The following is a 14,132-nucleotide window of genomic DNA, read 5'->3' on the forward strand; positions in this document are numbered from 1 at the left end:
TCATCCTTCATCCACCCTTCTCTTCTTCTTCATACTCCCTCCATTGCATGTGTGTATGTGGTCCCCACGCACAGTGGCAACTGCAGCCAATCCCATTAGCCAGATGAGCAGGCCTCCAATGAAGGGGAAAGCATAATGACAACACCAGCATCTCTCTCTCTCACACACACACACACACACTCCTCCCTTGCGGCTCCCTCTGTCTGCTCCGTCTGTTCATCTGTCACTCTTGAGGGCGTGTGTGTGGGAATCCGGTTTTGTTTGGGCTGTGCAATTCGAAGGCGAGCGGGAGAATCTGTCATTTTTTTGTGCGTTTCACCACACAGAAGTGGGGCAGCAGCAGTGGAGGGTTTACTTCCTGCTGGGTGGGATGCCATTAAAAATGTACAGTACGCTCAGTGTAGCCGTAAAGCATTTTGCAAATAAGTGGTTTACCAAACAGTAGATTTTATGGCGCTATAGTTTTCAGCAGGCATGATTTGAGTCCTAGCTTAGCTGAATTTATGTGCAGTTAGGCTACACTCAGGTAATTTGGGTAAGTCTCCACTAAAAGGTATAAATATATGTGATTTGTTGTCTCTGTTGTGCTTTGGTTTTGCAACCTAAAGCCTTGTGCCCGAATCCCATTATTCCACTTTAATTTTATGATTTAACAAAATAATCAAACGCAAGACGTTTCTCCTGTCAGGCCAAAATTATAGTTTACCTCCAGTGAAGCCTGGAAGAGAGGTGGCCCTCCCTCCTCCATTACCGTCAGGGTCATTACCTGCAGTAATGCGCTGATGCAGTGCAAGGGGACAGTGTCTTTTCATCTCCCTAACTAGCCCCATTAAAATCCATTCAGCTAATGAGCCTTCACTCAGTCCTCTGGTGATTAAGACTTGATCTGTGCAGCGCTCTCACTGACACTGCTTTCATGTAACTCTGTGCAGTAATGGAATCGCAGCAAAGTACACACACGTGTGCCCGTCAGTATGGATGAGGGTGCCGAAAACACTCTTATCAAGTGTTACATTTTACGTGTTTGAAAGAGTTTATTAATCGTGATGCAATGTTTATAAAGTCTGAAGTTCTTATCTCGGGGGAGGAAAGTTTGCTAATTTATGCTAAACATTTTATTCAACTTTAACCTTTAAAGTTGCTAAATCTGTTATTTTATGCCCCTGTCTTAATGTGAGAAAGACAGACATGATGTCCATTTTTTATACACAGCCTATGGCTACAATACTAAAATGTTGCTTAGGGCAGTAATATCAGTATTAGTAATCTAATACTGATATTACTCATATAACCAATTGATGAGTAATCATAGATTGGTTATAGAACCAACTTCTGTTACTTATGATAAAATAAAGTAATTTTTCTGATTAAAAAAAGTACTTTTACTTCAGTGCATTAAAGCAGACTTTCATTTTTAGGCACAGAGTAGGTGGTGTGGATAACAAACAACCTGCCTCTAACTAAAACGTTAAAATAAATGGTACTGACAGCATCTAATAGTTTCATACAACATGTAGTGAAGTAGAGGTAAAATTGGCACAACAGAAACACAAGTATAAGAAGTACAAGAACATTAAAACTTTATTTTAATAAAGTACTTGAATAAAGTACCAAGGTACATTACATGTTCTCACCTGATGGTCATGTAAGAGACAATGTAATTAACAGTACTCTAAACCAGTGGTGCCGGGCGGTGGATGTGTTATCCCATTCCTGCAACCTGAACATTCCCCTGGAAAGCAAACAGATACAACTGATATTTACACTGGCACATTAATTAAACTGTACCCTAAAAGTGTCTGTTCTTGTAAATATATGTTTTAGATTCTTTGAGAATTTAAAAAGTTTTTGTGTGATGGATGTGCCTCCCTTTGTTGTTTTTGTTTTGTTACCTACAAAACCTTTTCCAGAAGCCTCCTAAAACGAAATTATGAGCCTGTAAATGAGCAAACTTTAGATGCAAGTTTGGGTTTCAGTAACCGCACTTACTCTTAGAGATTACAGTCATTACTGTTCCTCAAAGATGCCTCGAGTAAAACAGCTCACGCATCGCTCCCACACAAACAGCAGAGACGCTGTACTTTTACTATTATCATATAGATGACTTCCACACATGTGGCTGCCCTGCTGGGCACCCTGTGCCAAACGCACACATACACACACACACAGATACTCAAATGCATTAAAAAAAAATAAACTCACACCTGTCCATGTTCAGTAATGTGGAACAAATATTTGACAACAAAACCGGCTAATGAAACAAAGTAGCCCCACCTGTAACTCATGCTGATTAGATGATACCACCTGAGTCTCTCCTTTTTTGTTTTTTTTACCCTCCCTCCCTCCACATCCTGCCTTCCTCTTCCTTTTCCCGTCAATTAAATTCACTTCAGAAGTGCTTTGCTGGCAAGACCTCAGGGTGCTGTTGCCAAGGCGCTTTTGATTTAATATCTGTCACGCAAAGGGAATTTTTTTTTATGTATAAAAATGAGGAAAACAACAACAATATGCCTCGAGGTTTGCATGGAGCTTCACAGTAGGAGGAGGGGGCATTTGTCCCCGCAGGGCAGAGTAGATGCTTGCTCCCAGTGGGGGCACGAGGACACACCAGCACTTCATCGAAGAAGACACAGCTTGAATACATAAATGAATGATCCATTTTCTTTCCTCCCGCTCGACATTTTCGTCACCCCTCTGCTGTGAGTCAGTCTGGATTGGAGGGAGTTGTTCTTTAGCTGTTGGGCCCTCTTGACTCCTCACTATTCACTGCTCACTATTCTCTTCGATCACTGTCTCCCTCTTGTTTTCTCTCTGACTTTTCTGACTCTTAAATGGCTTTGAGGGCAGATGGAAAAACAGCAGTTTGGGCCAGATGGGACTAGATTACTGTTAGATATAGTGGATGTCACTTTACAAAGAGAACACAGGCGTAACTGTGCTAGAAACCAATGCTATTTAGGTTTTGAAAGTAACACAGCCTTGTTCTTAGAAGTAAAAATCATTATTCAAAAGGAATATGAATACACTCTGGTATAGTTCAGGATTTTCACTGCTACCCGTTAACTAGCAGTTTTTAGCTAAAATTAGCTAATGTTAGCTAAAATTAGCTAATGTTAGCTAATTTGCTTAAAACTGACACGAGGGAGTATTTGACTTTTCTCTTTTTATGCTTTTGTTTTAGTATTTACCAGTATCCCATAAAATACAGTTCAGCTTGTTTGTGTTTGTCATTAAAAGTGTGTCATAGCAACAGGACTGAATTTGGTGGTAGTTATGTGACTGTAATGCTCTTTGGTATTTAAATGTTGTTTTAATAATGTCTCATTAGATGGACACCATACTAGTGATTCGCACTTCCTGCTTGTAATGTCAGCTCCACAAACCATCAGTCTGTTATACTGACACTAAAAACATGTTACAACTTTGCTAGCTGTCATGTTGGTATGATTCTGTCATTTTTGAGATTTAAAATCTCATCCTTGGCAACAACTTCTAATTACCAGGGGCCACTTGAAGTATTTTATCCTTTTCCTGTAATGTTAAACACAATCACATGACGCTGGAGTCTCATTTATTAAGTCTGCACTGTTTTCCTTGAGGTCATTTCATATCTAAGTAAGGTTCTCTGCTAGAAACATATGTCTCAAAAACATTTTTGCAAAGTATATTTTTTCCTTAAACTACATAATGTAACTAACTACTTCTTGTGCCCTCTGTCTTAGGGTTCTTCATAACTACATGCTGTGGCGTATTGTGGCAGCACTGAGCGAACATCTGTCCACGGCCTTCCGCAGCACCATCCATGAGTTTTCCCGAGAGATTGACGGCACTGAGCAGCAGCTGGAACTAGGCAGGCTCTGCCTCACCCAGACAAACAAACACTTCGGCATGGCCCTGGGAGCCCTGTTCGTCCAGCAACACTTCTCCTCAGAGAGCCGGGCTAAGGTCTGGAATCTGGGTGGACTGGTGGTAGGGGGCACTGTAGTGGTAAAGATGGTAAAGTAGTAAAGAGGCTGTTTTCAAAGGAAATCAGCCTCAGACTTGAATCCACTTTTTTAACATTAGAAACTCGACAGATATTTCATCAGTTTGAATTTATTAGCAGTTTAGGCTCTTAACAGAGACCCAGCCTGGCTGAACTACGTTTATAAGTTTATTAATTTATACACCCAAAACTGTAATGTTTTAACCAAACTTGGGGTCATTATTTTTCAAGAAAAGAAGTCATAAAATAATCTGTTTGACTTTAATGTGATTGAGATTAGTTTAATTGAGTTTAATTTTGCACTCTACTAGAGCCACTGTGCATGATCTTATACAGGGTCAAGGTGCAGCACCTCAGTTCATACACTGTCTGAAATAAACTTCCCAAAACCCGTGAACCACGGTCACCACTGTGTAGCTATGAGTTTCACCATTGCACCATTTACTCCATGATGCATTATTAGAACAAAACATGAAACCCCTGTTCCTGTTCCTACATGCAATTCCAGTGTTTCCAAATCACTGTGCCGTGGCACAGAGGTGTGCCGTGGAAGAATGTCTGGTTTCACCTGATTGGTACTCTAAGCAACCGGCAGTGAGTAACGGACAGAACAATTACATTCTCTTCCACTAGAGGGCAGTACAACTTCTAGCTCCAATTAAATGTATTGCTAACTGCTGGTAAAACAGAAGATGAAGAAGAAATTATATAGTCATGCTGCGAGTGAGACAACGCAGTGCAAAATAGCAATAGATAAAAAAAAGAATTTTAAAGTAGTTATTCTAACCTGGGTCCTGGAGAAAATTTCGAGCCAGATTGTTGTTTGATGGTGTGCCATGTGATTTTACGTTGTTTTATGGTGTGGGATCTGAAAATCCTGGATTCTAGTCTCTACTTCTCATTTGCTATTTTGCTTTCTGCCTAGGTCAGTCATTACTAAACCCCTCACCTCTGCCTTCTGGTCCCATTCGCTTTCACCTTAATCTTTCCCCATACATAGTCTCATCTCAGTCCCATGTCTACTCTGGGACATGGGGATATGGTTCCCAATGGGATTTCTAACCTCTGTAACCCTATGCTCTATCTTTAAGCTCTCCATCATCTCCCTTTCATCATCTTCTTATACTCTCACTGTCCACTGTACATGCTTCATCCCTCATCAGCTATCTGTCTTGCAACCTTTTAAAACTCTACCAAAGCTCTATAACACATAAAGAAAGTTGGCCCAACTGGATAAGTTATGGGTGCTGAATACTTCCTTTACACTTTGCATTAATTGAAATTTAAATTCCATTCAAGATTCTAATAAGATACTAAGTGTAAATCTCAAAAATGCTTCAAGCTAGTGGAGCCTTTCTGATTAATAAAAGACCAGAGAGGAAGGATTTATATGATCAAGCATACAGTAGGGAAAGTTCTCATCAGATGAAGTGGTGCTAATCCCAAGAGCATCTCTAAGTCATTTAAAAAAATCAATCAAAACATCATCTTCTTCTTTCTTGCAGATGTGGAGGGAAGCCTTGAGCGAGGTTATTGCCTTTTGTTTTTTTTTAACCTCACTCTTTTCCACACCGGTCATATCTCACGCTGCTCACAGATGTCGCTGTGTACGATCATGCCATGTCCACACAGGTTGGAGCCCTCATTATCAACACAAGAGCATTACCGGATGCAAAGCCGGTGGCGATGTGCAATGCCTTGACTGACTCACCAATCCTGCTTATCTCAGCACCAACAAGAATTAATGAGTCTCAGGAGCTGACGCTGAAAGACAGAAGACAGAGGGGGAAAGACGAGCCTCCTTGTTATCCTGAATCACCAATGTGGAGCGAACTGAAGGACACAACATGTCCCGGTGTCGTCTAGGAATAGCATTTCTGCTTAGAGCAGTTCCAGAAAGCACAAGTTGTAATCCGGAGAAGTTTTGGACAATCAATGCCAAAAACGTCAAGATTAGTGTTATATTTGTGGCACTAAGAAGGTACTTGATCTTCAATTACAGGTTAAGATGAAAATGTTTTAGAAGGTTTCTTCTGCGGTATGAAATTTAAAAATAAAAACAAAAGTCTGCAAGTTTTATCACCCTGCGTGCAGAGCTGGGGCTTAAAAGTTTCCAATTTCAGTTGCTTGAGCTGGAAAACAGAAAAGCAATGTAAGTGCTTGAGTGCTGGTTTGAACACTTTTCAGCAACACAGTTTAGGTAATTACATATCAGACATTAAAGTTTGCTTTCCACTCTTGTGACATTAAAAACTGCACTAATGGAGCTACAAAAACTTGCAGCCTAACGTAATCAAAATCCAATTAGTTATAGACAAACCAGCACAAACATCACTACATCTGCAGTTTGTAGCTTGACCTTCCATTTATTTAATTATTTGGATTTGTTGCGTTCTAAATACAAGCCCTTGAAAACAGTTTATCTAACAGAGGTTTAGACACTGGTAGAAGAACACCTGAGGCATGAGAATCTGCATCAGAGATTGCGTCTCTTCTTGGAGTCACAACCCAGTCAACATGGTTGAATCAGCACTGGTATACTATGAGGGGCCGTACAAGCCAAAATTCATTCTTTCACCTTCACACACATACATTCTTCTTTCACATACATATACTTTCACTCTCACATAGTTTTATTTAAATTTTTATATTTAGATATTTTTATTCTCATGTTTACACACATTGCAATATTGTGCTTGCTTATACATGTATTTTAATGTACATATTTACAAATTTTCACTTTAACATACATGCATTTTCATTTATGCATTCCTACATTTTGCTCTCATTTACATGCATTCAATATGCATTTAATCTCACAAATAATATATGTATGTAAGAATAGAATGCATACATGTCTGAAGAAAATATATTTATGCAAGAGAATAATTTATGTGAATGAAAGAGTATAGTGGAAACGGAAGGAGTTTAATGGAAACGGAAGGCTGGGTGTCTGTACCGGCGCTGTGATTGGCTGGGAAGCACGCGCGGGTCACTTTCAAGTGTCTGACAGCATGGAGGGGGGAGAAGAAACTCGAGTTCTTCAGCAAGCTATCTATGGCGTTATTTTTGTGCCACTATTCTGAGCGCACGTAAAAAAAAATTGAGCGCAAGTAAAAAGAAATTGCAGATGCAAGTGTTGCATTTTGAGGAGAATTTATTTTGGGCGAAGAAAAGCTGAATTTGAGTGAACAAAATTCATTGCTGCGTGCAAAAAATGTATTCCAATGTTTGCTATTATCCACACACACACAATAGCAGCCCCTCTCGCTCACAATGTGTTGCTCGCGCTCTCAGCATTTCTGCCCGTGCGCGTTCAACTCTTTGTGTACGCCGTTATATTTGTGCCACAAAACCAGCCAATCACAGACTTGGATGCCGAAAACGTTAGAACACTTATGGAAATATGTGATGTCTTGATGAATCGAGCAGGTATTTTACACAGCACCATTCCCGCATGAAAATATCTTAAAAGTTAAATTTGTGGAGACCAGAACAGCCAATCAGATATTTTTGCACTGTAGAGGTTTTTACAGTGTCTCTTACCTTGTGGCAGCTGGGGTAGGCTTGTCTAACCCCGAATTGGATAAGAAAGAAAATGGAAGGATGAATGGACACATTTAAATTTCATCTCATTTGTCACATGGTAAACTTCCTTGTCTGGGCTGGTCACAGCTGTTGTTTCTGTGCCTGCTGATATCAGCACTATAAACCTGTAGTTCAAGTCCCTTTGGCCTGATCAGTTTGCCCAGTGGGATAAAAAAAACAGCCATTAAATCGAAAGGTCACCAGTCACCAAAAATACTCCAACCTTTTAGAGTTGTTTTAGATTCTTTCTTAATTTAAGACCTTGTAGATCATGTTTATTAGCAGCCTCGCCATGACCAAACAAGTTTTTCACGGCTCGTTTTAGTATTATTTAATTTTTTCATTTGTGTGAAAGACCAAGACATTTTGTAATCAGTTTAGTACTGGACAGTCTCCTCACAGTTCAGTTGTTTACCTTGCTTCTCCAAGTAGTTTGTCAAACTGTAGTCAGTAACTACAATCCAGCGTGCTACAGACGAAGCACAGGATGACAGGCTCACTGCAGATGCAGCTATTACTTATTTGCCACAAAGTATTTGACAGTGGAAATATATTTAAAGGGAGTGGAGCTAAAACAGTTTGTTTCAGATAGGATGACTAAAGGAGCTGCACCAACACCCAGTTGTAAATAAGGATTATTTTGAAATGTGAATCATGCAAAGCTACTCTAGAATGGAGTACAAGAACACTTATGTGGGGCTTAAAATGAACACGTAATGAATTGCGGGATGATCTCTCTACAGGTACAGGAGCTGGTCGAGGACATAAAGCACTCTCTGGACCTCCGGCTGCAGGAACTTGACTGGATGGATGAAGCCACCAAGGATGCTGCTAGAGCAAAGGTTTGGAGCATTAACTGAGCCTCTGCATCACAAACACGACTTCTGCTAGATCCAATTAGTTTTTGAAAAGGGTTCAATTATTTCTTTGCGATTCTTTTCTTTCCGGGACTTTGACTGATTGCTTGTTAGATAGAAGTGTGTGATAGAATACATCTAGGGCTTGACATTGAGAAGTGAGGATTGCCTAATCCGGATCTCTCTGTAGTGCTGATTTAGGGTCTGCACTGGAAGATATCCCTTCTAATACTTTTACAATCTGAAGTTATAATCCTTTTAGAGGGCCATGCTGAATATAAAGAGCTTCCCTGTAATCCTATTACATTGGGTTTGCTTGATTAGCAGATGCTTTTGTGTGTGTGCGTGCGTGCGTGCATGCGTGTGTGCGTGTGTGTATGTAGATGTGTGTGTGTGTGCTCGCGTGCTCTGTCAGGGCCTGTGTCCTAAACTAAGTGTGTATGGGTGCTTATTAGTTGCTGTGGGGTGTTTGGTTGTTTGCTCCCCACTTTTTCTTCCCTTCAGCTGTTATTTTCTTTCTCTTCTCACCCAGCTGAAGCACATGATAGTGATGACAGGATACCCAGACTTCCTGCTCGAACCTGAGCTCATTGATCAAGAGTATGAAGTGAGTCATCATCATCTTTTTCACTCTGCAGCATGCGGTCATCACACTTACCACACTTATGCTAATCCAGTTGCCCAGCAGCCTGCTCTACCTCACTCTGTCTTTGTCTTTGCAGTTGTTTTTCTATGACACATTATTATGGTATAGTTTAGCATAGTAAAGTGCATGATTATTTTTTTATTTACCATGCAAAATTTCGGTTATTTACTAAATAACAACATAATTTTTCGTTTTAAACAAGTTTTTGACAGAATTCTAAAATATTCATCCTTCTTTTTTATAACATGCGGTTAAACTTGATACATTTGTTAAGCACTTTGTTAAGCATTCTTTTTTATACCAGACTGTAATTATGGATTGTATTGTTGTTTATTTAGATATTTTAACATGGGAGTCTATGGGGACTCGCTCAGTTGAAGTGTCCTTTTAGAGAAACTGCAGTTTTTGGCTTCAGTGTTGGCTTCATTTTTCAGCCCCAGTTTTTGAGTTCCTCATCACTTCACTTGTGTGAAAGACTTTGTCCACACTATTGTGTGTTCACTTAAAGTAACATAGCTAATGCAACAAAAAAAAATTAAGCTTTTGAAGAATTCCTTCCTTAAGTAATGTGTTACAATTTAGGATGTCATCAGCAGATAGTGAGCTTAGCATAGGCAACAGCAAGGGGAATAGGAAACAGCTACCTGCTTAATCCAAAGGTAACCAAACTGATTGTCTCCTTTAAAGCTCATTAGTATGGTTTATCTTTGTTTTTGTATAGACTAAAACACCTAAATATATGTCAACAATTTCATCCATTATCAAAGTAAGTGAAAGTTCCTCAGCCTGCTACCATCATTTTTCAGCAGATGTGCATTTTTGTCACAAACTCACAGAAGCTCATCTAGCCCTGTGAGACTCAACAAGCAAAAAAAGCAAGCATGAGCAATGGTGTGTTTATTGCCAGTGTAAAGGATGGAGATGTTACAAAGCATGATACATTAAATTTTTTTTGCCAAGCGAACAGAATCGGTCTGTGTACAATAAACTACTGCAAGTGCATTTTAATGTCAGGGCTGAGGCGCCACTGCAGGAGGAGCAGTACTGCCATGTACTGGAACAAAAATAAGATCCTTCTAGTCAACGCAGACTATTTATTCATTTTATTTGCCACTATTCATACGACTTAATTACCTCACAGCATGGCAGACTTTCACAAACAATATAGACTTGTTAATAAATATTTTACAAATGAAGTTCGGCGCAAAGACTGGACTCAGGAGGGAAGAGCACATCTGAAGCTTTAATTAGCAAGTTGCAATTGAAATGTTTAATCTTTAATAAACAGCCATTTCCTGGCATCTGGGACATAAAATGGGACTGTGTAATTTTTACGTTTGTGTTGTTGTTTTTTGCCAAATTCAATAATGTAAAACATTTTTATTGACTGAGGTGTTATAGTGTTCGTAGAAAAGCTTGACCTGTTGCATAAAGCTATAGACAGGTGACAAAGGACACGAAGGAAACTGGCCCACAAAATGCTGCCATGTTGGTTCTTTAGAGCTAGAATTGACCATATTTGTGTGTGTATGTGTATGCAAGCTACAACCATAAACTGAATCACAAAAACAAATAAACAAATAGAATTTTATTCACCACAGTGAGAGTACTAATTAATCCCATTAAAATGTTACTAAAGGCTTCAACAGCTTAAAGTGGAGAGTGGAGAGGTTTGGGTTTGCAACTGAATAGTTAAATTTACATGGGACACTTCCTACATAATAATAATAATAATAATAATAATAAATAATAAATAATACATCTTATTCATAGGCGCGTTTCGGGACGCTCAACACTTTATAAGTAATGAAATCCCAAATCCCAAAAACCAAAATGACAGCTAGAAAACACCTTAGAAATAAAAGTTGATACATCTCAGAATTGAATAGTCAATAATTCATTAAAAAATAGAATACACAAACTTAAAATGATGTGTTTTAAGACTGGCTTTAAAGTTAAGGAGAGAATCGATATTGCAAATGTGAGTTCCAAAGACGAGAGGCCACTCGGCTGAAATCTGTTAGGCCTCTGGAAGTCAGAAGGAGTCAGGTGGCATAATGAGAAGTTATATAACAGAGGGGGAGGATATCAGAAAACATAAAGGAGTGGTGATGATTAGGTCAGATCAGCGAGATACAGAAGTGCAAGATTATGGAAAAACGTGAAGGTAAGGCATGGAATCGCAGCATTAATTTTGGTATTTTATAGGTGAAGCTGTTGGAGGACAGAGGTAATAATGGTCTGTGGAATTGGTTCTGGTAATGACACAAGCAGCTGAACCAATGTTCATCCCGTTAAAGTATATGTAGAAGTTTGTGTGGCAAACTAGAGAGGATACAATTACAGTAATCAATATAAGATGTAACAGCACATATACGAAAATAGCAGTACTGTTAGCTATAAGGGATGATACTTGATTAATATTATGCATGTGCTTTTGAAAACAACACCTAAACTCTTAACCGATTGAAGAATTTGAACATTTTATTGTCAGTGCTCAACCGGTCCTTCTCTGGATGCACAGCATCTGGACATTTATATGATTTTCAGATCTGTCTCATACTTTTTTGAGCTTGTTATCAGCTGCTAACTCACAGATTTTCCCCTTCTAACAGTACGTTTTGATTGCCACTGGTGAACAGCTGCACAGTCATATGATGACTGTGTTTGATAGACCCTGTATTTCATCATAGATATAAAAGTGATCAGTGGCCATTTCCTCTAAAGAGACTTTCTTCTTCAGCTATTTGTCTAAAAAGGGCTTAATAGACTAATGGTTTACATATTCACCTAACACTGCCTGGTTCAACCGTGAGAAGAGACACAAATTCTTTAGGGTTTGCATCAGAAAGGGCACCTGGCATTATAGTCAAACCTGTAGCACTGCCCACTGTGGAAACCCAAAAGTAGCTTTTGTGTCTTATGTCACAAATGGTAAAAGATGGAAGAATCTAATGGCCATGTTTCCAAAAATGTGATTTTATTATTGATTTATAATGTAAAGAAATTCTGACTCATTTCATATGTATGCTGTGCAGTTCGACGTGGACGAGAAGGCCTACTTCAAGAACATCCTCAACAGCATCAAGTTCAACATCAAGCTGTCTGTCAGGAAAATTCACGAGAAAGTGGACAAAACAGCGTGAGTGTCACAATTTCACTAGCACAGACACTGAGCTGCACCGGTTCACTGACAAGCACTGCGAGCAATTAAACAAGGCTCTCAGTGGATGCTGCGGTTCACCGACCGAGAGTGTGTTTCCGACATGGCAGACATCCTGTACATGTGTCCCCGTGAATCCCTTTCTAGTTTGAACATTTGTTGACGTGCCTGTAAATTAAAGCAACAGATACCAGTCGACGCACACAGCCGCAGAAAATCCATTTGATTTACTTATCTGCAGCAGCCAGGCAGGAGAAAAGTGCTGTGGGACATGCAACTCATTTTTCTAAAATACAGCCCTGTATGCCTGAATTGAATGCCTCTCTGCTATGACAACACATTACAGTCACATTAGTATTCCAAGGTGCTCAAAACAACTGTATCATTAGCCAACACTCAACGCCCTGAAGAGTTAAATCACACACTCCCTCCTCGCCTTATCATCCAAAAAGTGAACCTTTCATCACTCACTCGGTCTTGTCGCTGTGAAATAAAAAAGGAAGAAAGAAAGAAATACTACTTCTTTTCATTGTGTTTGTCTCCCCTCAATCTCTGTGCAGTCCACACACAGCCATCATTCTCTCACTCCTAGAACAAGGGCATCTCACACTTTGAGCATTAGTCATTTGTGGGATTTCGTGACAATCGATTGGACTGGCTTTAAGTGGATTACCATAAAGGAACTGTCCGTGTTTTCATATGCAGAAAGGAGCTTTAGCCGTGGGACCCCACACACTGAATACTTCTCACCAGGGGGTTTAGAGAGAGAGACACACACATACACAGAGGTTTTTTTGGATTCTGTTCCAGATCTGGGTGTGTTTTCAGTGGTGATTTCAGTGTGTGTGTGTGTGTGTGTGTGTGTGTGTGTGAGAGAGAGAGAGAGAGAGAGAGGAATCCCTTCTGTAAAACCCTGTTTGTTTGACTGTTTTTTTCTCCTCAGGTGGCTTCTCCCCCCACAGGCGCTTAATGCCTACTACCTCCCTAACAAGAACCAAATGGGTGAGTGTGTGCCTTAACAGTGTATGTGCTGATATTTCTGTATTCTCTGTCATCTGTTTCCTCACACCCACACACACACAGAGAGACAAACGCAATCCTTCCTCCATTTCCATTCTGCACCACGACATGGACTGCGCATTAGTTACACACAATTACACCATGTTGCCGTCTGTTTCCAACAAGCCAAATACGATGGCCGCGAGAAGAAGGGAGGGGGAAAAAAATACACCTCCTCATATCATATTCCCTCTCATCGCTCACTTTCTACTTCGATCTCCACCTCACATACCTAATACCCCCCTGGAGGAAAAACAAGCAGTAACACCTTCCCGAGTTTTAACAAATCTAGCCTTGCCGTGTCACCCCTCCCTCCCCCTCATTTTCTCCCAAGATTGGCCCGCTGCTGGCGTCTGCCTGCCTGCTGGATTAAATCTCTTGCAGAAAAATCAATGGCCCGCTCGCAAGCTGATGCTGGAGGACAGGAGGATTCAGACAAACACAGTCATCAGGACCTAGACAAATTTTTGATTTCTCTTTCTTATTGCTCCGCTTAATCCAGTCCGCCGTCAGCTCTTCCTCTTCTTCCCCAGTATTTCTTTTCATCCTGTTTGCTCTTCTATCAAAAATAACGTTGGCCTTTTTAATTGCACATGTGACTCTTTGGCTTCCTTTACGCTGCATGGAGACAGATCAGCGGTTTAATTAAAAGTTCCTATTTAACACTCGTATATACACTGGTGTTCAAAGAAAGTTAAGCACCCTTTAAAATTGTAATTGCCATCCTAAGTGTATGCTAATGTTTCTCACAGATTGCATCAGATAAGATTGACATACGTAGGTGATGATGTAATATTGCATCAGCTGCTTCTTTGAGCCACATAAGCTCACAAA

The 14,132-nt window shown here is 40.0% G+C and overlaps 1 protein-coding gene across 2 annotated transcripts in view; it reads left to right on the top strand.

Moving 5' to 3' along the window:
* Window positions 1–14,132, top strand: part of ecel1 (endothelin converting enzyme-like 1) — a 55,562-nt gene that overhangs the window by 25,578 nt on the left and 15,852 nt on the right. For both annotated transcript variants that reach the window (XM_085130449.1, XM_085130450.1), the window contains exons 7-11: window positions 3,723–3,945; window positions 8,317–8,415; window positions 8,963–9,037; window positions 12,115–12,218; window positions 13,183–13,241. In XM_085130449.1, coding sequence (XP_084986575.1) covers window positions 3,723–3,945; window positions 8,317–8,415; window positions 8,963–9,037; window positions 12,115–12,218; window positions 13,183–13,241 — 560 coding nt within the window. The remainder of the gene's footprint in view (window positions 1–3,722; window positions 3,946–8,316; window positions 8,416–8,962; window positions 9,038–12,114; window positions 12,219–13,182; window positions 13,242–14,132) is intronic.

Source organism: Neolamprologus multifasciatus, chromosome 14 (genome assembly GCF_963576455.1).
Source record: "Neolamprologus multifasciatus chromosome 14, fNeoMul1.2, whole genome shotgun sequence".
Lineage (NCBI taxonomy): Eukaryota > Metazoa > Chordata > Actinopteri > Cichliformes > Cichlidae > Neolamprologus > Neolamprologus multifasciatus.